This window comes from Lepidochelys olivacea (assembly GCF_965140295.1).
Source record: "Lepidochelys olivacea isolate rLepOli2 genome assembly, chromosome: 5".
Classification (NCBI taxonomy): domain Eukaryota; kingdom Metazoa; phylum Chordata; order Testudines; family Cheloniidae; genus Lepidochelys; species Lepidochelys olivacea.
In genome coordinates this window covers 22,746,212-22,768,052 of record NC_140415.1, presented here as the reverse complement: position 1 = coordinate 22,768,052, position 21,841 = coordinate 22,746,212, and the positions used below count along the sequence as shown (strand labels likewise).

Sequence of the window (21,841 nt, the reverse complement as noted above, 5' to 3'; positions counted from 1 at the left end):
CTTGACTATACCTTGACCAAGAAATGTGGACCTTGACAAAAAATAATTGACTACCCCTGTTTTAGATAATAGGCACCTGCTGCTCCTTATATTATTCAGTCTCATTGAAATCAATGGAAAGGCTTCTTCAGAAGAGGGAGAGTGCCTTAATGTGGTGATGTAGTCCCAGCTCATTTTGTTCTGATGATCATAGGCTCAGTCCAATTACCAATGAAGTCACAAGGAGTCTTTCCATTGACTGCAATGTCAGTTGGAACTAGACCAATGAGAGGAATATGCAGAGGAAGAGAGAGGAATCCCACTTTTGCAGGTAAGATGTCCAGGATAGTAAATGCTGCCTTGGCTGCATTTATCTTTTCAGATAGCTGACTCAGTCTAGAAAAGAGGACTCAGTCTAGAAACCATGGCAAAGCTTATGATACTGAACTTCTGCCTACACCATTTGCTGTTACTCAAGATTTTGGTATGTATCCCAAATAAAAACAAAGCATGTTCTTTCAGTTTTAGATCATGTTGCCCAAAACGGCATAAATCTTCTGTGTATGTGAAATATAGATACCCACAGCTACTGGGTTACTGAGCACTCTTGCACTACATATGGGCCTTATTTGTCCATGCAAGATTTGACAGGCAATGCAGGAGCTCATTTGGATTTTATATATAATTTTTAAAAAACAAAGATTTTTGTAGCAGTTTGGTTCACTTCTAAACAATTCATCAGCCAGGTATAGAAGTTAAGTATGCCTTTTTTGTATTTCTTTTAGAGTCTTGCATATTTCTGAAATTCAGGAAGATCAAAGAAGCACTTCGGACCGTCACAATAAGTATCCCTTCTGTGTACATATTACAAAGGCTCCCTTGTGTTATTAAGCACAGCAGGTTCACTTGAAGCTCTTGCTGAACCTCTGATCTGTGAGATAGTGCATAGTTTGTTGTAAGTTCATGTTATGATATTCTTTGAGTAGGTCTGGTTGAGAATTTTCTGGTGAATTTTTTTTCAACGGAAAATTGGGTTTTCGATTAAATGAAAATTTTCGTGGAATAGAGCCTTGAAATTTTGGATTTTTCACTGGAAAACCCCAAATCTAAAAATTTTCCCCTGAAAACCTGAAGTGTTTTGATTTTTGAGTTTTTGGTTGAAAATTTTCCTGCATTTTGGAAAAAAAAACACCTCAAAGTTTGCCACTGAATTTTGATGAAAATGTGTTTTGTTTTCACCAAGATGTTCCATCGAGAAAAATACTAATTTCTGACCAGCTCGATTTGATAAGGCCTCTCACTACATTAAGAGGATGGATACCTGGAAATGGATGAATATTATATACATCTAAGGCCATGTACACACTTTCAATTAGAATGTTACAGAATGCTGACAGCTGTAGAATTATGACACCTCCCTGATACTTTTCAGAGTGGCAGCCGTGTTAGTCTGTATTCGCAAAAAGAAAAGGAGTACTTGTGGCACCTTAGAGACTAACCAATTTATTTGAGCATAAGCTTTCGTGAGCTGCAGCTCACTTCATCGGATGCATTCCTTAATAGATTTCCACTCCATATGGCTAAATGCAGTGCCTTGCATAATGACAGGTTTCAGAGTAACAGCCGTGTTAGTCTGTGTTCGCAAAAAGAACAGGAGTACTTGTGGCACCTTAGAGACTAACCAATTTATTTGAGCATAAGCTTTCGTGAGCTGCAGCTCACTTCATCGGATGCATCCGATGAAGTGAGCGCATCCGATGAAGTGAGCTGCAGCTCACGAAAGCTTTTGCTCAAATAAATTGGTTAGTCTCTAAGGTGCCACAAGTACTCCTTTTCTCCCTGATACTGTGACTCTTTTAATACTTCAGGTGCCAGATTTTGGGAGATGGGGCTTCCTGCAGTCTTCATTCAGGATAAACTCCTATTTAAAACAGTGCTTTTCCTGAATGAACACTATATGATTGAGCTCATGGAAACCTGGGAAACTGACAGGAAACATTGTTATAACATTTTCTGGTAGGTAGACCACCCTGTTACATGATATGAAAGGCAGGTGTGCCAAAAAGTTACTGTTGTTTGGAAATATAACTTAATAATGAACCAAGCTAATTTCACAGCAGATCCACAACTGTTTCACATTCCAAGGCAGCTAAATATTATCCACTGTATTTGATTCACACTTAAATGTACAACTGCCTAGCGACAGTCATGAAGAAAATTGTTCAGTGCTTAGAAAGATCAGTAGCAGCCTGCTTGCTTCTTATTATCTATAATGAGATCATAATTATGCAATGTTGATTAGAAATGTCAGCCAGGTTCTAAGAATAAGTTTTAGCATTAAAGTACCTCTGTTAATAATCAATTTAAGTGTCAGTTATTTTGATAAATTGATTTTCAGGAATGTAGCTGGCCTAAAGAATGTAAAGGTCATCAAGAATACATCCCAGGCTGTGTTAATTAGAATTAGAGCTGTAATATGATGTTCAAGGCAGCAAGTACTATAGTATTGTATTTTCTGTGCATTAACCCTAACCTATCAGATCCCCTTGCAAAATCATGTCAAATTAATGTTTGCTATTTAGAAAAGTCATGTATCAAAAAAGGAGTTGGCATCAAGAAAAGAAGCCTATATTCTGAATTGGGAATTTACTTATAGTGGATTGTATGGGGGCAAGAATGCAGTTTCTGAGGCCTGGTTAGGTCCTTTTTATGCCATTCCCTCATGACTTAAAGCTACCATGAAGAGGAGCAGGGATAATCCGGAGGAGGGGAGATCAGCAACTTCTGTTCTCCCTGTCTCATAAAACAAGACTAAGGGGACATTCAGTTAAATTAAATGGTGAGAAATTCAGAAGCGAGAGAAGGAAATACTTCTTCTTCTTTTTTTTTTTTTTTGCACATTGTGGAATTAAGCTGTGGAACTCATTGCCTCACTGTGTCATTAAGGCCAAGAACCTAACAAGACTGAAAAAGGGGTTGGCTCTTTATCTGGATACCAAGAATACCCAGAGTAGTAATAAATGAATGACAACAGACATTCTGGAAGAACTACTGAATCTCATGCTTCAGGGCTTAAACCAGTCTCTAACTATTAGCGATCAGGACGTGACTGTGACGAAGTGGGACTGTTCTTAATGTTCTCTCTGAATACTGTGTGGGTGCCTCAGTTTCCCCTATGCATTTCTTAAGTATCTAGGTGGTGGGATAAGAGTGTGTGATTGCTGGAGAGCCCTACAGGGCCAGTGTGATGGTGTTTGCACAGAAAATGGCTGACACCCTGTCTCCTGGCAACTGATGCCTGGGCCCCTCCCCTGCAAGGTGCCAACTGAAGGTGTTGGAGAACAAAGAGATCAGGTGGCCTCCTGGCCCAGGAAAGAGACAAAGGCGAGAGGAGGGGCAGGAGAGTTTCAGTTTGGATCTGGCCGGAGAGATGGGGGGAGGTCCAGACCCGGGGTATGGCCTCCGTGCCCCAAGATGGACCTGACTTAGGGGTCCTATTTCTATACCTACAAGCTCTGTTTTAGACTGTGTTCCTGTTGTCTAATAAACCTTCTGTTTTACACTGGCTGAGAGTCACGTCTGACTGTGGAATTGAGGTGCAGGGCCCACTGGCTTCCCCAGGAGCCTGGCCTGTGCAGACTTGCTATGGGAAGTGCACGGTGGGGCAGGGGATGCTGAATGCTCCGAGGTCAGACCTAGGAAGGTGGAAGCTGTGGAAGTTTCTTGCCCTGGAGACAGTCTGCTCAGAGAGAGGAGGCTCCCCCAGAGTCCTGACTGGCTTCATCTGGAGCACTTCCAGAGCATTGCCCGGTGACTCCGTGACAGTGACCTATATAGGGGAAAACTGTCCCACATCTGCCTGTCTTGGGGTTTTTGCATTTTCCTTACAAGATCTGGAACTGGCCACTGCCAGAGATTGGATACGGGTTAGATAGACTTTGGGTCGGGTCCAGTGTCACAATGCTTCTTATGTTGGGGAACCTCTCTTACACCCAGTAGCATGAAGAGACACTGCCCCCTCATTATTATTATTATTTATTATTTGTTAATTTATTTGTTTGTATTACTATAACACCTGGAGCTCTAGTTGTGGTAAGTGTTGTACAAACACAGAACAAAGGCAGTCCCTGCCCCAAGGAGCTTACAATCTAAGTATTGGACAAGAGACAATAGCTGGATACAGATGGATAAAAAGATGGGAGAGTACAAGGACACAAAGAGACGGTATTGGTCAGCATGATTGGCTGTGGTCTCAGCATGCCAGCAGCCTAACTGTTGTCAAGTTTTTATAGACCTCACAGTCAATGAGAGTTTTGAGCATCTGGCACATTCTGGGGTGGGAAGGAGTTTGTACAGGGCAGGGGAACAAGCTAACATAATAATTCAGAAGGGAAGATACATTATCTTTAGACTCACACAGTTTAGCTTGCAAAAAAACCCACAAGTATTTGATTTAGGAGGATAAGACCCAATCCTGAAAGATACTGAGCATTTTGACCCTGATCCTTCAAAGCATGTGCATAGCTTTAAGCATCTGAGTAGTTTATTACATTCTCTACCACTACCAGCTGGTTTCTTCACTGGTCTGTGCCTCTACTGCCTACAAGGAGACTGTGCTATCAGTCTCGCCCTATCCTGAAGAGGAAAGGCGATGACTGTGCATTTGGAAAGCCGCCTGCATAGCTTGAAGCATCTGAACAGCCTCCCTGATGCACCTTTGAACTTTTTCCTCCTTCATTTGTTTGTCTTGAAGATAAGACTTCACAGCAGTGTTTGTAGTGAAGTCTAATGAGGACCAGTGTTTGCATAACAAGGCAAAGCTTCCCCTGCAGCCATCCAAACTTCATTATATTTAATTTATATTCCAGCTAATCTTTGAAAGTGTATAAAATGTGCAGCCAAAGTTTGTTTTTACATAGTTTGGAATAATATATTGTTTGTTTTAAATGGTCAGTTGCAACTGATAGTTGTTTTAAATGCAACATAATGATATATTGTGATGAACTCTGGGTCTCCTAGGGGGTGCATTTGTGTCATTGACTTCCATTGCGTTAGCATTCTCCTGGGTCAATTATACATTTAAGGAGGAAAACAGAAGAGTGATTACTTCTTAGCTTACCAGACACTTTACTTCAGCACGTCTGCAAAACATTCTAGAGTCCATATCTCTAAAATCCCCAAGCTTTCAAAAACCAGATTAAGTCACTTAATTTAAATTTAATTCCACAGGAGGTTGAATGACAGGTTACTTCTGGGTAAGCAGTGCTGGCAATCCACAAGGAATGGAAAAGATCCCTCAGTCTTGGCACTTAGTATCGCTCTAATAGAGGACTGTAAAGATTGTATCGATTAGAATGTATTTAGAAATGCTATCAAGAAACTTGGAGGCTTATTGTAGCTCTGCCGTACAAAATAGAAACAGACAAATAATGCCCTATGTTTAAATGTGATTTCACACTCGCCTACACGTTTTCCCTACACCCAGAACTTTCTCATGTAGTGAACAGCTCAAGAAATTTCAGACCATATAGAGGTGTTAATATTTAAGTGTCCCTCTTTCTAGAACATTCTAAGTGCCCTATTAATCTTTCTGTAGTTAAAATAGCTCATTTATTTAATCGGTCATCTTTCCAGAGTTCTTTCAAATATGGGAAATGAATTATAACATTTAATCTTGTGCGTACCACTAGCAGAGATATAGGCCCTTCAGTCAGTTTACTTTAGCGCGGCAGATGCTTGGAAACGCTCTATGGCATGTCAGGAAAGTTATGATCATGGTGGTTTATATGTATAGCTCCAGAAGTATGTCATGTGCTTTCCACACAGAGGCATAAGTTGTCCAGGATTTTCAAAAGGGACTAATGATTTTGGGTTGCTGTGTTTGGGTGCCCAGTTCGAGCCCTGATTTTCAGATGGTGGGTGCTCATCACTTTCCAAAAATCAGGCCCTTTTAAAGTGTCTCAAGTAGACACCGAGAAGCTGAGGCACCAATAATCACTAGTCACTTTTGAAAATCTTGGCTAAGGACCCTGCCTTAGAATTGAGTGAATAAAGATCCAAAATGCTCTTGCCCTAGGAAATAGTACCAGGTCTTTTTCGACAGGCATCTTCTCGTCCAAACTTCCATGCCCTCCATGAATTTTTTTTTTTTTTAATTGAGAAGCTCTCCACAAACTTCTCCACTTCTCTCCAAACACTCACCTTTTAAAAGCGCAGTCATCCAGCCTAAATAAGAGCCACAGAAAGCCCTGACTGAGGCAGAGCAGAGGGACACGATGCTCAGAGCTTTTTGGGGCTGAAGAACTTTGCTTTTCCACTTAGAGATCAGTATGCATCTAGGAGGGGAAAAAGCCTTTCATTTTGAAGTTTTCCATGCACCGTTTGTGCTAGTATGGATCATTTCAAATCTCTCTGTATACCCAGGAATAGAAATCACCAGTTTATTAATCAGTTTTTTGAATTAATGGCTTTTTAAATTTATTTTTGAGAACGGTTCTCAAATAGAACTTTTAAACCCTTTTAAAAAGTTGTTTTTAAAGGCTGTATCTCCTTTAAACAGCATTTTTATTTTACTTTATTTTATTGTATTTTTGTCTTTCAGGAAAAAATGCTGTAAGGGTTATAAATTTGTTCTTGGACAATGCATCCCCGAAGGTATGTGATTTTATTGTTCTAATCCTTCACATCCCAGTGCCATTAGCCATTTCTCATTTCTTCTGCTTTCTGTGCTGTTAATTTGGGAGAAAATACTGAATTAACCACAGGCTTGGTTGTCCCTGGTGTATCAGTGTGGGATTCGTTACCAGAAACAGCAATACGATAAATTCTGTGTCTTCAAAATATTTCAACTAGGAAGCTGGGTCTTGGCTCTCCCTACATACATCTGGGTGTATAGATCTTGTGATATGAATTAGTGTACACACAGAGCCATATTCTGCCCTTGGATGTGTGTTGAGAGCCATTTCACCCAGGAGTATTAGTCAGTGCAGCTAGGCCAGCGGCTAATTATTCCTTCTCTCCCAACAACAGCAGTGTGGAGGCTGGGAGAGGATAGTGCCTCGGAGGGGTATACTCCTGGGGTAGTGCAGCTTAGACATTGCCTCTTACACAGGGCTGTCCATAAAGGCAATGAGAATTATTCTGCATAGCTCATGCTGTGTTGGAAAGGGAGTGTTCTCTTACTGGCATTAGTGAGTGAAGCTAAACCATATTTTGTAAATACAGTTTTTGGAACTCCTGAGTTCAAAGGTCTTGGAACATCTTTGTGATGGGTTCAGTCACAGAGCTCACCTGATGTGCTGAAATTACCTCTGAGCCCATTTTACCTGCCAGCTTGGAACTCCAGAACCCTGCCTTGTTGAGCCAGACATGCAAGCCTGCTGCAACACAGACCCAAGTCTGGTCCACACCCCCAAAGCTCAGACTAAACTGAAAACAGTTCAGCAGGTTACCTGTCTCCAGCACCCAGACACCCAGTTCCCAATGGGATGCAAACCCCAAATAAATCCGTTTTCCTCTGTATAAAGCTTATACAGGGTAAATTCATAAATTGTCTGCCCTCTATAACACAGATAGAGAGAGATGCACAGCTGTTTGGTCCCTGAGGTATTAATCACTTACTCTGGGTTTATTAATAAACAAAAGTGATTTTATTAAGTATAAAAAGTAGGATTTAACTGGTTTCAAGTAATAACAGACAGAACAAAGTCAGTCACCAAGCAAAATAAAGCAAAGACATGCAAGTCTAAGCCTAATACATTAAGAAACTGATTAGAGGTAATATCTCACCCTCAGAGATGTTCCAATAAGCTTCTTTCACAGACTAGACTCCTTCCTAGTCTGGGCCCAATCCTTTCCCCTGGTACAGTCCTTGTTAGATCCAGCAGGCATCTCAGGTGTAAGTAGTGGTTTTCTCATGACTGGCAGCCCGCTTAGTCCTGCTCCACCCCCTTTTATAGTTTTGGCACAAGGCGAGAATCTTTTGTCTCTCTGGGTCTCCACCCCTCCTTCTAAATGGAAAAGTACCAGATTTAGGATGGATTTCATTATCAGGTGACATGGTCTAGTTTCCATTCCTCATGGGCTGTACACAGGAAGGCTTTCAAGTAACTAAGGCCATTTACAACTGATTCTTTCTGGAGCACCCTTAATGGCCTCCACTTAATATGTTTACATCAGTGATACAAGTTTATGTCTTATTCTCCTAACTCCAGACATAGAAATAATACATGCAAACAAATAGGGTGAACACACTCCGTAGATTATAAGCTTTCTAATGACACCATACAAGGGGTATTTAGCATAAAGCATATTCCAGTAATGTCATATTCATAAGCATACTTCCATAAAGCATATGGAGGGGAACATCACAATTTGGATCATCTTTTAGAAAAGAATGAGATGCCTTTGCAAGTCAAGCTGTAGCTCATGGACACAACACATGGTGCTACCGGATGACAGGCATGAATTTTAAGGGCACAATCTGAAGTCAATTGACATCACCGGGTGTCTCTCCAGTAACTTCAGTAGGATTTGGACCAGTCCATAAAATAGTTATTCACAAAACTTCTTCACATAAGACATCTCCTCTTCTCACTGACTTCCCTGGTGCAGGATCAAGCCATATATGCAGAGCTAAGACTGACTGCAAAGCTGCAAAATCCTCTTGCTGCAGGCAAACTCTTTAAGCTGAAAATAAAAAGCCTGTGCTGGGTAACACATCTGTACAAGGACAATGCCACACTGGGACTATGGAGTTGGTCAGTGAGCTTTCTTAGGATGAGATGTAAACATTTTGAAGGGAATATGGTCATGGTAGGGTAGGGTAAAGTCGTTCTTGAGAGACCCAGTGAACTGCTTGTTCTTTGGCTTATAAATTCTGGCCAACAGGTTCCTCCCAGCTGTGGATCTTGCTGCCATTTGCCCCTGGGTGAGTGAGTGAGTTCGTTGTCAGATAGCAACACTTTGTGACAAAAAACAGCCACCTCCTAAAAATATTGATCCTCGTGCTGTCAATGTGGTGAGAAATTCAAAGTGCTCCCAGCACAAGACCCAGCAGAGCTGCTGCAAGAATGGATGATGTTTGAATGAGATCAGTTCAACTTGGTCTGCTTATGCTAATGATTTTGATTTTGGGCTTTGCCTTTGTGTTTGTGCAGGGAGCTCATGGCAGGAATGGTAAGCTACAGTGTGAGAGACCGAGACTGAGTAGAAGCATGATGTTGGATTGAAGAAATTTTTGGTTTTGTAGACTAGAGAGAGAGAGAGGGAGAAACAGAAACCATATAGAATGGAAAGAATGCAGGCTCTCTGCAAATCCATCCCCTGGCTTTCTTAGGATGGTGTCTCCAGTAAAATAGCTTGTGTCTGTAGTGATTATTCACTAAGAATCAGAGATTGTGGGAGAAGAAACAGGGTTATGGATAAGAAAAAAGCCACAACAAAAGAGAATTGGTGCTTCTAGTTTTGACCTATTCAGATTTAGGTGAACCTGAAAGTAGCTCTTAATTATGATTCCATTGACTTTAGTTATGCTGTCCCTGGGCTCTGGATCTTAACAAGCTTGGAGCATTTCTTTCTTTAAATGAACTTGTTTGCTGGCTGTGGTTTCTCTACCTCCCTCTTTGTATCCTCCATTAGGCCTCATATCAACCTGACCTGAGTTTCACCTTGAATTTCACAGACCGAAGGAACAGCGGAAACAGCTGAAACTGTTCGGGGCCATAGTGTATAAACTAGAAACACTATGATTCAGGGAAACACTCTTTTAACTTACTCTGTTAAAATGTAACCACTCCCCACACATTGTTTCATCATAATCTTGGCAGTATGAGTGTGCTTGAAATGCATATCTAAACCCAGGCACATAAGTATATTACAGATGTCTCAGGTTGTTAGCTTCTTTATTAAAGTATATCTTTGCCTTTTAGCCATTACTGGCAAATCACAACACCAAGAAAGCAATTGTAGTACCGTCTTCCTGTGCAACTAGCAGTGAGTACAAGGAAGGGCTTAGGAGCTAAAGCAGACCCTGCTCCATCTACTCTTTTATGTCTGCCTCAGAAAGACCTGGTTCTCCTTCTGGGGCAGGTGTTTTTTAAATAGTCTCTCCTCCCTAAGGCAATGGCATTGTCATTGATCTTCAACCTTCTTCCTGTCATTTCCATTCATTCTCCTTTCCCTGTTCTACCTTGTCCTACCCTGGGGATAATGATATTTAGAAAAGCAGTTTGAGACTGAGTGCTAAATACTATTTTATTGTTGCCTCTCTGACATCTCCTTCTGCCCCACTTTCTCAAACCAAACATGCCAAAAATAGAACTTCTCATCTTTTCTCCAGAACTTCCTCTATCTCTGTCTTACTATTCATGGTTGACAATTCCATTCTCTCTTCCTTCTCTGGGCTCAGCCTAAAGCAAAGCATACATGCTTGTAGCCTGGATCAAACATTCAGGGAGTATCCATGGTAGCTTTTACAAATATGTTCACTACTGTGAGTTTCTTGATGAAGATTAACTGGAGATAAGAGTCTAGTGTAGACAAACCCTGGTCAGATTCTCCTTCCTCAGTATCCCCATTGCCAAAAACTCTGCTTCATCCTTTCTGGTCTCTTTCTTTATCACCTGTCCATTCTTCAGTCCATCAACATGCTGCAGCCAGAATTATTTGACCTTTTCTATGGATTCCCTCCAATACTGCTAATATGAAGCATGATTAACAAGATCAGACAGGACAACGCCAGGGTCATCCCTATAGTACCAAGCTGGCTGAGACAGATTTGGTATTCTTACCTGCTTCACCTGTGTGTCCAACCTGCATTCAAGCTTTCAACCATCCTTTATCTCCTCTCCTAGAGTGCAGATAGCGTGCTTCACCCCAACTGAGGGGGCTTCTGCCTCAGGGCATTCAGAAGATTAGAATCCGCCTGCTCAACAGGAGTACAACAAGTATTACTAAACAGTGAAAAAGAGTCAACTAAAATTACCTTCAGAAATAGGAAACATTCAAGTACTACTGTCACGGTGACAGTGTAGTGCCTGAATTTTCTTTGCTTTCAGTCATCTTGCACCTGCTGAACCTGAAGAAATCAGGTTATCAGTTATCTCTATTAAGGTTCATCTGGCTGCAATATCAGCACTTCATCCCCCACTGGAGGGTTTTCCATATTTGCTCACCCTATGTCTTCAAGATTTATTAAGTGTTTAGGGAACCTCTCCCACAGTTTAAGGATCCTACTCCTACTTGGGATCTCAACCTGTACTTAAGTACCTCATGGGACCTTTGTTTGCCATAGGCTGAACCTGCTTTCTGCTTCAGTTATCTATGAAGATGGCCTTTCTAGTAGCCATCATTTCAGCTCACAGACTTAGGGAGACTGGGGCCTTGATGGCAGACCCTCCATTTATGATATCTTTCAAGGACAAGATCTGTTAATGGCCACCGTAAATTCTTACCTAAAGTGCTGTTGGATTTTCATTAACCAGGCCATTCATTACCAGGTGTATTTTCCCCTAAACCACGTATATCTCAGTATGAGACAGATGTTAGATGGGCATTGGTCTCTTATCTAGATAGGACCAAGCCATTTTGGAAATCACCTTGATTTTTTGTCTCTATCACAGAGAGATCCAAGGAGTCCACAATCTCTACACAGAGACTTTCAAGGGGGATCTCTGGGTGTATCATCGCTTGCTATAACACAACTAGTGCTCTACTTTCCCCAAGGATAATAGCACACTCTACCAGATCACAGGCAACTTCCACAGCTTTAATCTAGAACATTCCAGTGTCTTAGATATGCAAAGCTGCTACACAGACTTCAGTGCATACTTTTTGTAAACACAATGCCTTGGTCCACAACACCAGATCTGATGCGATGCTTGGTTGTGCTGTACTGTCTTCAATCTTAGATTCAATTCTGAAGCTCCTTAAGGGTCCTTAAAGAGATTGTGCAGGGGCAGAAATTAGCTATGGGAGTGAGCTTCACCATCGTGGCTTCCTGTGAATGCAGACCTTCTTGGTCCTAACCCTGACCACACCAGGCAAGAGAGAGGGACCACGATGACATTGCTCCTCCTCTGGCTCCAGCTGAATCCTGAACACCACCTGAGATGAAAGGGGATTGGACTTTAACAACAATCTCCAGCCCATTTCAACTAACTTCTTCTGTTTTCCCCAAAAGGACAGGTGTTACCATCTTTGATACCGTCTAAGAGACTGGTTTCAGAGTAGCAGCTGTGTTAGTCTATATTTGCAAAAAGAAAAGGAATACTAGTGGCACCTTAGAGATTAACCAGTTTATTTGAGCATAAGATCACGAAAGCTTATGCTCAAATAAACTGGTTAGTCTCTAAGGTGCCACTAGTACTCCTCATCTAAGAGACTGTCAAACAAGGGGGTTTTTCATGTGGGGATACTGCTCGGAGGTCATCTGAAGTGGAAGCACCCATAGGGACACTATTTGAAGAAGAGGTTACTCACCTTGTGCAGTAACTGTGGTTCTTCAAAATGTGTGTCCCTATGGATGCTTCACTACCTGTCCTTCTCCCCTCTGCTTCAGACTGTTCTTTGTTGGACATTCAAATAGAGAAGGAACTGAGCGCCGTTCACCCTTGCGGCTCCATATACTTTGGCGTGCACCATGAGGTCGTATAGCACGTGCATGGGTCGAACAGACACTGCCAACAGAAAATCTCTGATTAAGGGCTTGAGAGGCACATGCACACCTGAAGTGGAGCACCATGGGGACACACATCTTGAAGAAACACAGTTACTGCACAAGGTGAGGAATTTCTTCTGCTCTTCAAACACAGCACTGAGTTGGTTTATAGTTAAAATAAAACAAATGTATTAACAAGAGGACATAGATTAAGTGATGCCAAGTAAAAGGAATAAAGTTAGAAAGGGAAACCAGCAAATAAAAGTGAAAATGCATCTAAAAGTCTACAACTAAATTTAGTAAGCTACAGGCTTTGTTCAAGATGCTTTCTCTCATTGGTCTTCCTTCTTCTCAGCCATGGCTGACTTTCCCTCAGTCAGGACCTTCCACAGAAGTACAAGATGCTGGCTTCCCTTGTCTTCCTAGGTGAAAGGTCTTTGCCTAAGCAGGTTTCTCACCTATATTCAGTTTGCAGAGACTTCAACTCCTCCATTTTTCTCAGCATGCAAGAGCCATCTTTCCCAGCTTGCAAGAGCTCTGTTCCCTTGTGTCTGTCTAGTGATGGATGCCAAAGATGGCTTCCGTCTTTGCTTATGTCTTCCAAAGTTCAGTGATGTTGTTTCAAGAGGCAGGATGACCTCATTCTGTTTTCCCCTTTCTATGAGCTTCCCATCACCCTGTATGTAAATGGGGCTTCCATTGTTTTGATTCCCCCATGCTTAATTGATATAGGAGACAGGTAAATAGCTGTGACATTCCCTCCTGTCTGGGCGAGACCTGTTTCTCCTTTTGTTAAGACTGTAAAGCTTAATATCAATGGAAATCCATAATTCCTTATGCAGTGTTTATGCACACATTTTATGATGGTATTAATCACCAGTGTGTCATTTGCTTTCATAAAACATCTCACTCAATAAACTTTTATAATACAGTAATATTGTCTTCAATCAGTTGATTCAATTACTTATCATTTGAGGTTCAGATCCCCCTGAACTTAATCATGCAGAGGTTCAGACTTTATCGCGCAGATAACATTTCTGTTCTCTGCTGGAAGCTATCTCCTCCCCCTCTTGATAGCTCGGTAGCTTTGTTTACCTAATATGTAAATGGCCCTTCGTTGTCTCTGCCTGATGATTGTGCTAGGCAGAGAAGCAAATACGCATTCTTTCATCTAGGGCAGAGCTGCTTACCAATTCCCCCTGACATGCCTGGCTTATGCAAATTTTAGTCATCATTCCTGCCTATATCCATAACTCTTAATACACACCCCATATATAAATCATGAAATAATATTAATGATCAGTGAGTTTCCAATGACATATTACATGATACCTTTTAGATACAGATTATAAACACAGTGAGTTGGGGCACGCTGAATTGATCAGGCCCACTGAAACACATTACCTGATGTGCCACAACTCCCCTTCCTATTTCTCTGCCTCTTCCCGTTTAAGAGAGCTTCTCCCCTCCGTGCCTCCTGGTTGCATATACTGGTTCAAGTGGGGTTTTTCCAGAGGCTAGGAAACAAAGAAAGGGCTTTTGGTATAAAAGGATGAGCTTGAACTGGCACAGGTCCTTCCTTTGATTCAGCAAGTGGACAGGATCCTCTGTCCAAGGTGGTGGTGGGGGGTCCCAACCCTTGCCGAAGGGTTGGAAGGACTTTGGCTTACTGGGACCCCATAGGACTGATGGGTGGTCTCTGGGTAAGCTTTTCTCATGTATATAGGAACTTCCATTTGTTTTTTCTGTAATGCTTTTACTCTAAGAATGAAAGTATTTTGCTGTATGAAGACTGGCTGGTAACTGGTGTACACTGCTGTAGCCCCTGAAGAGAGGTTAACCACATGGGCCAGACCTTGGTCAGACCTGCTGGGGAAATCACACTGTGGTGCAGAGGGGCTACAAGCCTCAACCCCTGGTCTGCGGGGAGAGAAGTGCAGCTCTCTGTCTGACACAAGTAATGGCTGAGAGCCTGAGACCTTTAGAGGGTGCCTTCAAGGAAGACCAGGAGTGGGAGCAAAGTGCAGTTAAGTCTGAAACTGTGATGGGGCTGAACCTGCATTACCATCTATCAGTAATTTGTTATGACATTTGATCTTTTGGAAAATTCTGCAATTCACAAGGTGGCTGCTAGTCACTAGTATGAATCAGAATATTTCTTCAACAATCAATCAATAATTTTTAAAGTATGGTATATATGCAAAGAGTGTTGGAATGTTGGCAAAAACATTTAGATTTTACTTAGATTTACATTTTCTTAAATTGCAAGCTTTTGGGGGCAGGCACTGTCTTTTTGTTCTGTGTTTGTACGGTGCCTGAGGCAGTGGGTTCCTGGACCACGGTTACAGGTCCTTGTTGCCAAAATAATACAAGCAACAATTAAAAATAATATATTTTTTTAAAAGGTTAGAAACAGTGGACTGGCCCTTTTATAAACTCTGAATTAAACGTGTAGAAGTTTTTTTTAAATGATATAAAGCAACACTGTCATGAATTTTGATATAAACTCTAAGAGCCTGCAGCAGCGCTTATCCAGACTTGCTTTGGGCCCTGCCACTGCCTCAGTTTCCCCTTCTTCTCCAGCTAATCAACCTTCACACTGAGGGAATGTCTTTACTGCAGAGTTAACTTGGGTGATTGGCATCTTGGTCTGAGCATTGTTAGCCTCGCCAAGGCATTAGCAATCAGACTCTAAAGCCCTACTTAAATCATTGTGTCCTCTCTGGTACTGCACTCACCTGTATATGTCACTCGGACTTCTGGGGGCATATCCCATGGATCTTAGTGCTATGGTAAGATGAGCCACTCTGTAATTCCTTCCCAGTGAATTGTGGGAGAATTTGTCTATGGTTCTGGACTTCTGGGGGGAATTGTGGGAAAGCACTGGATGACTATCATCACTGGTGTGATTTAGCCTGCATCCTCACTGCAAAGTGAATGGTTACCAGCCCAAATGAAAGCTTCACTTGGGCTTCAGCCTATACCCCCAGAGGGCCAAGTGGAAAGCTCCACTACACTCTGGTAAGAGGCTTAGTATCAGATGCTAGTCAGCACATTTATATTATTAAAAACGGTGATATCTTATTAACTATGTGCTCTTTGCTTGGGCAATTAGGGTAGGTTTGGTGCAGTTAATGTATTTTTTTTAACTAACTTTTCTTTCTGAAACGTTTTCTCAATGTATTTGCCACTGAATTATCTGTAAGCTATTGTATAGTATATTACACAGCAGCTGTTGCTTCTGTCACTTGTGAATTTGGGGAGGGGAAAAAAAGCAAATATTTCCCTGAGAATAATTACTAATTCTCTGCAACCAAAGCAGCATATTAATTATTATTTTATTATATTGTAGCACCTAGGAGCCTTATTTGTGCTAGGATCCCATTGTGCAAGGTGCTGTACAAACACAAAGAAAGTGCCTCTTTCTCAAATTATTAGACCCGTAGAAAAGCTGTGGCTAGGAATTATAATTCCCCAATAAAACATTAGTTACGTTTTGTGACAATCTCACTTATGTTTCTGCCATCTGCTGTGATAATGCAGTTGGACTTTGTTAATGAACAATAACATAAGATGAGATAAAATATCAAATCATATGGTTGTCCTAAACACATGGGCCTGCTTCCAATGTTTCCCTTAAGCACGCTTTTCTCTCTTTAGACTACGATGTGTGTGCAGAAGCTCCGTGTGAACAGCAGTGCACAGATAACTTTGGACGTGTCCTTTGTACATGTTATCCTGGATACCGGTATGACCGTGAGAGACACAGGAACAGAGAGAAACCCTACTGCCTAGGTGGGTATGAAGAACATGTCACATTTATCTTTGGTTAAGGCTGTGTCCTGCGTCAGGCAGAATTTTCAATTTTTTAGAAATTCTTCAAAGAAGAAGTTGAATAGTGCTAGACCCTTTCCTTTTACTTTCCTTCATTCTTTTAGTATGCATGCTTTTAATTGATTTAAGTAAATAGCTGTATAAGTTCCCCCCCCCTTGTTAATTCCTTCCCCATGCAGTCTCTGAGCAGTATTCAAGGTCTTTGGCAATGAAACAGGGCATGATTCTCACATCAAACTGAAAACCAGGGAAATTATGTTAAATTATGAAAGCAAACCTCTGAGATTCAATTCAGATTGTAACTCCTAATTCAGGGATTTATACCACTCCCAGCTAACTCAGTAGCGCTACCTTGCATGGGTGAGTATTTACATGAGCCAAGGTTTTCAGGATCAAGTTTTGATGCAAGGACTTGTCAAGAGGTAGTCATGTGTAAAGGGCCATGCATGTTAATAATTATAATATAATTGATGTGAAACTGTGGCCCAGGCCCCCTGAAGTTCTGTGGTTGCTTGACCATCCATTCAGAATCCCTTCAGATAATGGAACCAGTAAGGGAAATATCTTATTTGATCTCTGAACCTCTGTAACTTTTGGGGGATTCTCAACATTTGTTCAACTTCAGATATCGATGAGTGTGCCACAAACAATGAGACTCTCTGCTCTCAAATCTGTGTCAACACCTTGGGCAGTTACAGATGTGAATGTCATGAAGGCTATATCCGAGAAGATGACGGGAGGACTTGCACCAAAGGAGACAAAGGTATATACTAGCGTGCAGTAATATCCTGGGCCAAATATAGCCTAAGAAAACTGATGCATCATAGAGAGGGAGCTGTGGAAATGTAATACAGCCAATGCCAAATTCAGGTGCCCTGGGGTAACAGAACTGAATCTGGTCCATTGACTCTAGATTACTAAAAAGCAAGTGAACTATCCAAAGGCTGTACCATGCTTCCATAGTCCTCTGTCCATGGTGCTCCTAGGAACAGTCACTGTCTAGAAAACCCCTATGGATGGCCCTGGCCTCCCATTGAACATCTCAGGGGCTCCACAGGGTTTTGGGGCTAGCATCTCACTGTCCTGCAGGGGTGCAAAACACACGGCCCTCTGGCTGATGGAATGTTTGGGAAGAAAACCCCAGTAGGAGAGTCTCTTGGTGATTTCTTCTCTTTAGCCATGGGAGGGGGCAACCAGGTACTGTCTCATAATGTGATCCATACAGAAGATATGTGTACCTCATTCAGTGTCTTGATAGTGTACATTCATGGCAAACCTAGGTTCTCATCAACTAGACCACTACTGTAACAATGTAAAAAAATCTATGTGAGCATAAGCCTTTTACTGCCCCTGAGATACTGTACTCTTGAGTTCCCAGGGCAATTCCCATGGCTTGTTCTGGAGCTACCTTTTCCCTGTAATTAGCATTTAATGAACTGTAATGTCTGCGTGTGAGAGGAGTGAAAATGAAAAGCTAGTATTTGGAAGCATGTGGAAAAGATTCTCCCTGGAGTGGAAGGGTGGGTGAATAATGAATCTAGCTCTTACTACTTAATTTAGACCACTTTGTCTGAAACACATAAAATACTTGCAGCTAACATAATAATAATAAGCCAAATCTTAATACAGGAGTAACTAAGAATAGAATTTAGTCCAGTGTGGGATCTCACTTAGAGGAAAATGAGCCAGATTCTGACCTCCATAAATCCAAAATCGCTAAAGTGGCTTTAGTCTGTATTTACACTAATACCAATGAGATTAGCAGATGGCCCAGTGTTAGTGCTTTTGAGCTTTCAGGCACACACCAAAATCATACCTGGAGAGTCAACTTATGTTTTAATAATCTAAACCAGTAGGCTAAATTCCATCTGTGGCTGTAGAGTTCTTGAATTCCATGGCACTGAAGTTAATTGGATGGCACTGTTGCAACAGAGATCAGAATTTGTTCCAATAAATATAGAATGTTGAGCTTTTCGGCTTTTTGTTTTATTTGAACATTGGTATTAAGTATAAAAGTGTTTGCCATCATCCAATGCCTTTAAATTAATAAACGTTGGGATAATTTAAATTAATCACAGATACAGAAAGTTAGTAACAGAGGGGGGGAAAAAGAAAAAAACTGAAAACATCTTTTGATGAACTTTAGGTTACAGTTGGCTCACCTATTAATGACTGAAAGTACATTTTATATCACTGACTTTTCCAAACCCCAGCTGGACAATAGGCACAAACATTTTGTAATTTTTATTTGTCCCACTGAAAACATGTATCTGGAGCACCCCAGGTTTCTGCGATTGCTCTTTGTAGCTTTCAAACATTTATAATTCTTTTATTTATAAAGATGTCATTAACAAAAAGTGTGTTGTCACTAATACCCTTGCAGATATATTTATAATTAACATTTCCTCTGTAATTCAAGCTTTCTGACAGAGGAATGTCCATAGCATTCAGGATAATTGACTGTTGAAAATATTCTAGGCATTTGTAAATGAACTTCAGCTATCTGCAAACAGCAGTTTGTAACACAGTTTTCTTTCCACTATAATCCATGTCTCCTGTGTGGCATAGGACACCATCTCTCAAACAGTTACCAGCAGCAGTTGGAGAGGCAGCATGCAGAATCTAAGGGCTACATTCTGCTCTGTTACACCAGCGTAAATCTAGAATAATTTTACAGATTTCAGATGTAAATGAGAGCAGAATTTGGCCCTACCTATTTTTGTATTAAGCACACTAGCCTGCAAAATACTGGCGAGCACGCAGAACAAGAGGATTTTCAGCAGGTGACTTCCAGGTCTATAAATTATATGCCACCTTGTGGTAAATGTAAGTTCCTGCACCATTATAAAACAGCAACACATTTAAGTTGTAATAACCTTATAAAGAACAATAGAGTCACATTATATAGGTCGCTGGAACACTAAGGCAAATTTTCTGACAATATTTTGTTTGAGACAACATAAAAACAGACAAAAATCTGACATCTCACCATAATTCCAAATATAACATACCTTACACAGAGAGTTAATAATTGTTTACTCTGCAAAGCCAGAAGAATTGGCCCTATCCTACTAGCAGTGGATTGGATTAAATATGCTTTGGATTTGTACATCAGGCACCAAAAGGGGCTGCATCCTTGCTGCTTCAGCAGTCATTTTTCACATTACAGAGACAATACAGTTACACACTCAAAGGTGGACAAACTAAACCTTCTCTGCAGTCTGAGCCCAGATAATACAACACAGATGATAAACTAAATAATCTCTGTGCAAAGAATGCATTCAGAACAGCTCCCTGTAGAGATCTCCTCCTGGCAGGATCTCTCTCTCTTCCAGCATAAGCAAGATCGTGACTTCCAGCATATGCTAAAGAAACATACTGCCTCTCCAAGCAGTTTTCTTATCAATAGCAGCTGCAGGGCTCACCAGTAACGAGGTAAAGGGCTCTGAAGAAGGCCAACAAAACATCATGTGAGCTGGACTTAATTGTTTGTACTGTAGGAGGCCTTCTAAGATGGGACAGGTTCAAAGGGACTCTGTCAAGTAGTTTAGCCCCCAGATTCAAGTTTTATACAATGCAAACTGTTTATTTAAACATCCCACTGAAGTGTTGGTGAACCCTGGGGTTGCCAAGTTTTACTCTGCCTGAATTCAGTATCTGCACCAATGATGACTGCCTCAGAATCTCATTGCTTCCTTGACCAATGGGCATGACCCAGATGGATTCTGGTTCTATTCAGAAGTGGACACACTCTGGATCTGATGTCTGAGGTCACAAGGTAGTGATGGATGACTGTTTTCATGGTCAGAACATCACCTCCCTTTGGTGTACATCAGGGGAATCCTGCCGTGCACAAGTCGGGAAATAGGGAGATATCTTATCCTTGTTCTCACCAGCGTGTTGGATTGTGTTTTGATGGTCACAGAGACTACTGGATCCAACTAGATTCACACAATTCTCTGCAGCATGATCCTTTCCAACTATTAGACCACCTCACTGATGGCTGCAGTCAACTATTATAACGATATTTTGTTGATGCACGGACCTTTGCTCTACATCGGTCGTACAGATGAACTGGATTATATATTAGAACTAGGGGCAAATTCAGTGTTTCTTATACACCGCTCAGTCCCACTGGTTCCAATGGGATTGCATGGGGTTAAAGACAGCAGAGAAAGCTGGCAATTTTTCTCTGACTGTTGTTGCTTTCAGCAACATTTCTCAACACAGTCCAGTCATCAGGGGTGTGGGGGGTGAACTCTTTGGGATAAAATAAAAATTGAAAGGGACTTTGGTTTAATACTTGTTCCAAACCAACATTTTTACTGTAGTTTAAAAACAGACAAGCCTGATTATCTTTTTATTTTTAAAATGATGCATGTCTCTGTAATTCCTGCTTTTGTCTAGAAATACTGGCACAAAAATATTCACATTTTTAAAAAGAAGTTGAAAAGTTGGGAGAAGGTGCAGAATTTGAGGTCTGGAAAAAATGCCTTGCAGGGAAAGACTTAAAGAGCTCAGTCTGTTTAGCTGATCAAAAAGAAGATCAAGAGGTGACTTGATTTCTGTGTAGAAGTACTTTCACAGGAAGAAAACATTAGGTATTGAAGGGCTCTTTAATCTAGCAGAGAAAGGCACAGCAAGAACCAGTGGCTGGACATTAAAGACCGACACATTCAAATGGGAAACAAGGCACAAATTTGTAACCGTGCAATGCAACAAACTACCAAGGGAGATGGTGGATTCTCCGTCTTTTGATGTCTTCAGATCAAGCCTAAGTGCCTTTCTCAAAGATATGCTTTAGCCAAACCCAACTTATTGGGCTAAGTGCAGGGGGCAACTGGGTGAATTTTATGGCCTGTATTATTCAGGAGGTCAGACTAGACGATATAATGATCCCTTCTGGTCTTAAATTGATGAATCTGTGGCGAATATGATGAGGGAAGCTGTTCTCCAAGTATTACCATCTTGTACACTATTAGGAAGCACTGGAAAGCTCACAAAGGAGCCTGGTATTTCTAGCTGAAAAAAGGACCAAATAAAATTCAGAGGAGTATTTGAGGGATGTTCTAATGCCCAATGCAATCAGTGAAAAGACTCCTATTGGCTACAGTGAGTGTTAAATGAGGCACTTGATAAGCATATGAGTGCTTAGATGCTTGTCTGAATCTCCTAATCTTTTGACTATTCATGACTAATTCTGATACCCTTAATACTGATGATCAGCTAACCTTACCTCCTCTTTATCATCTTCTTCTTCGTACTTTAGGACAAGGAAGTACAGGGCATGTTTCTGATCTGACATACCAAGATAAGAAAAATAAACCTCTCTCTCTCAAAGGCAGAACTACTTGTTGCAGTGGATCCCAA

General features: G+C 41.2%; 1 protein-coding gene across 2 annotated transcripts in view; it reads left to right on the top strand.

Moving 5' to 3' along the window:
• The window catches only part of CCBE1 (collagen and calcium binding EGF domains 1), a 228,529-nt gene that overhangs the window by 143,057 nt on the left and 63,631 nt on the right, over window positions 1–21,841 (top strand). For both annotated transcript variants that reach the window (XR_014711834.1, XM_084629503.1), the window contains exons 3-5: window positions 6,581–6,633; window positions 16,298–16,432; window positions 17,097–17,234. Coding sequence is in view for 1 of the 2 variants with exons in the window: in XM_084629503.1 (XP_084485629.1) it covers window positions 6,581–6,633; window positions 16,298–16,432; window positions 17,097–17,234 (326 nt within the window). In the remaining variant the exon portion in view is untranslated. The remainder of the gene's footprint in view (window positions 1–6,580; window positions 6,634–16,297; window positions 16,433–17,096; window positions 17,235–21,841) is intronic.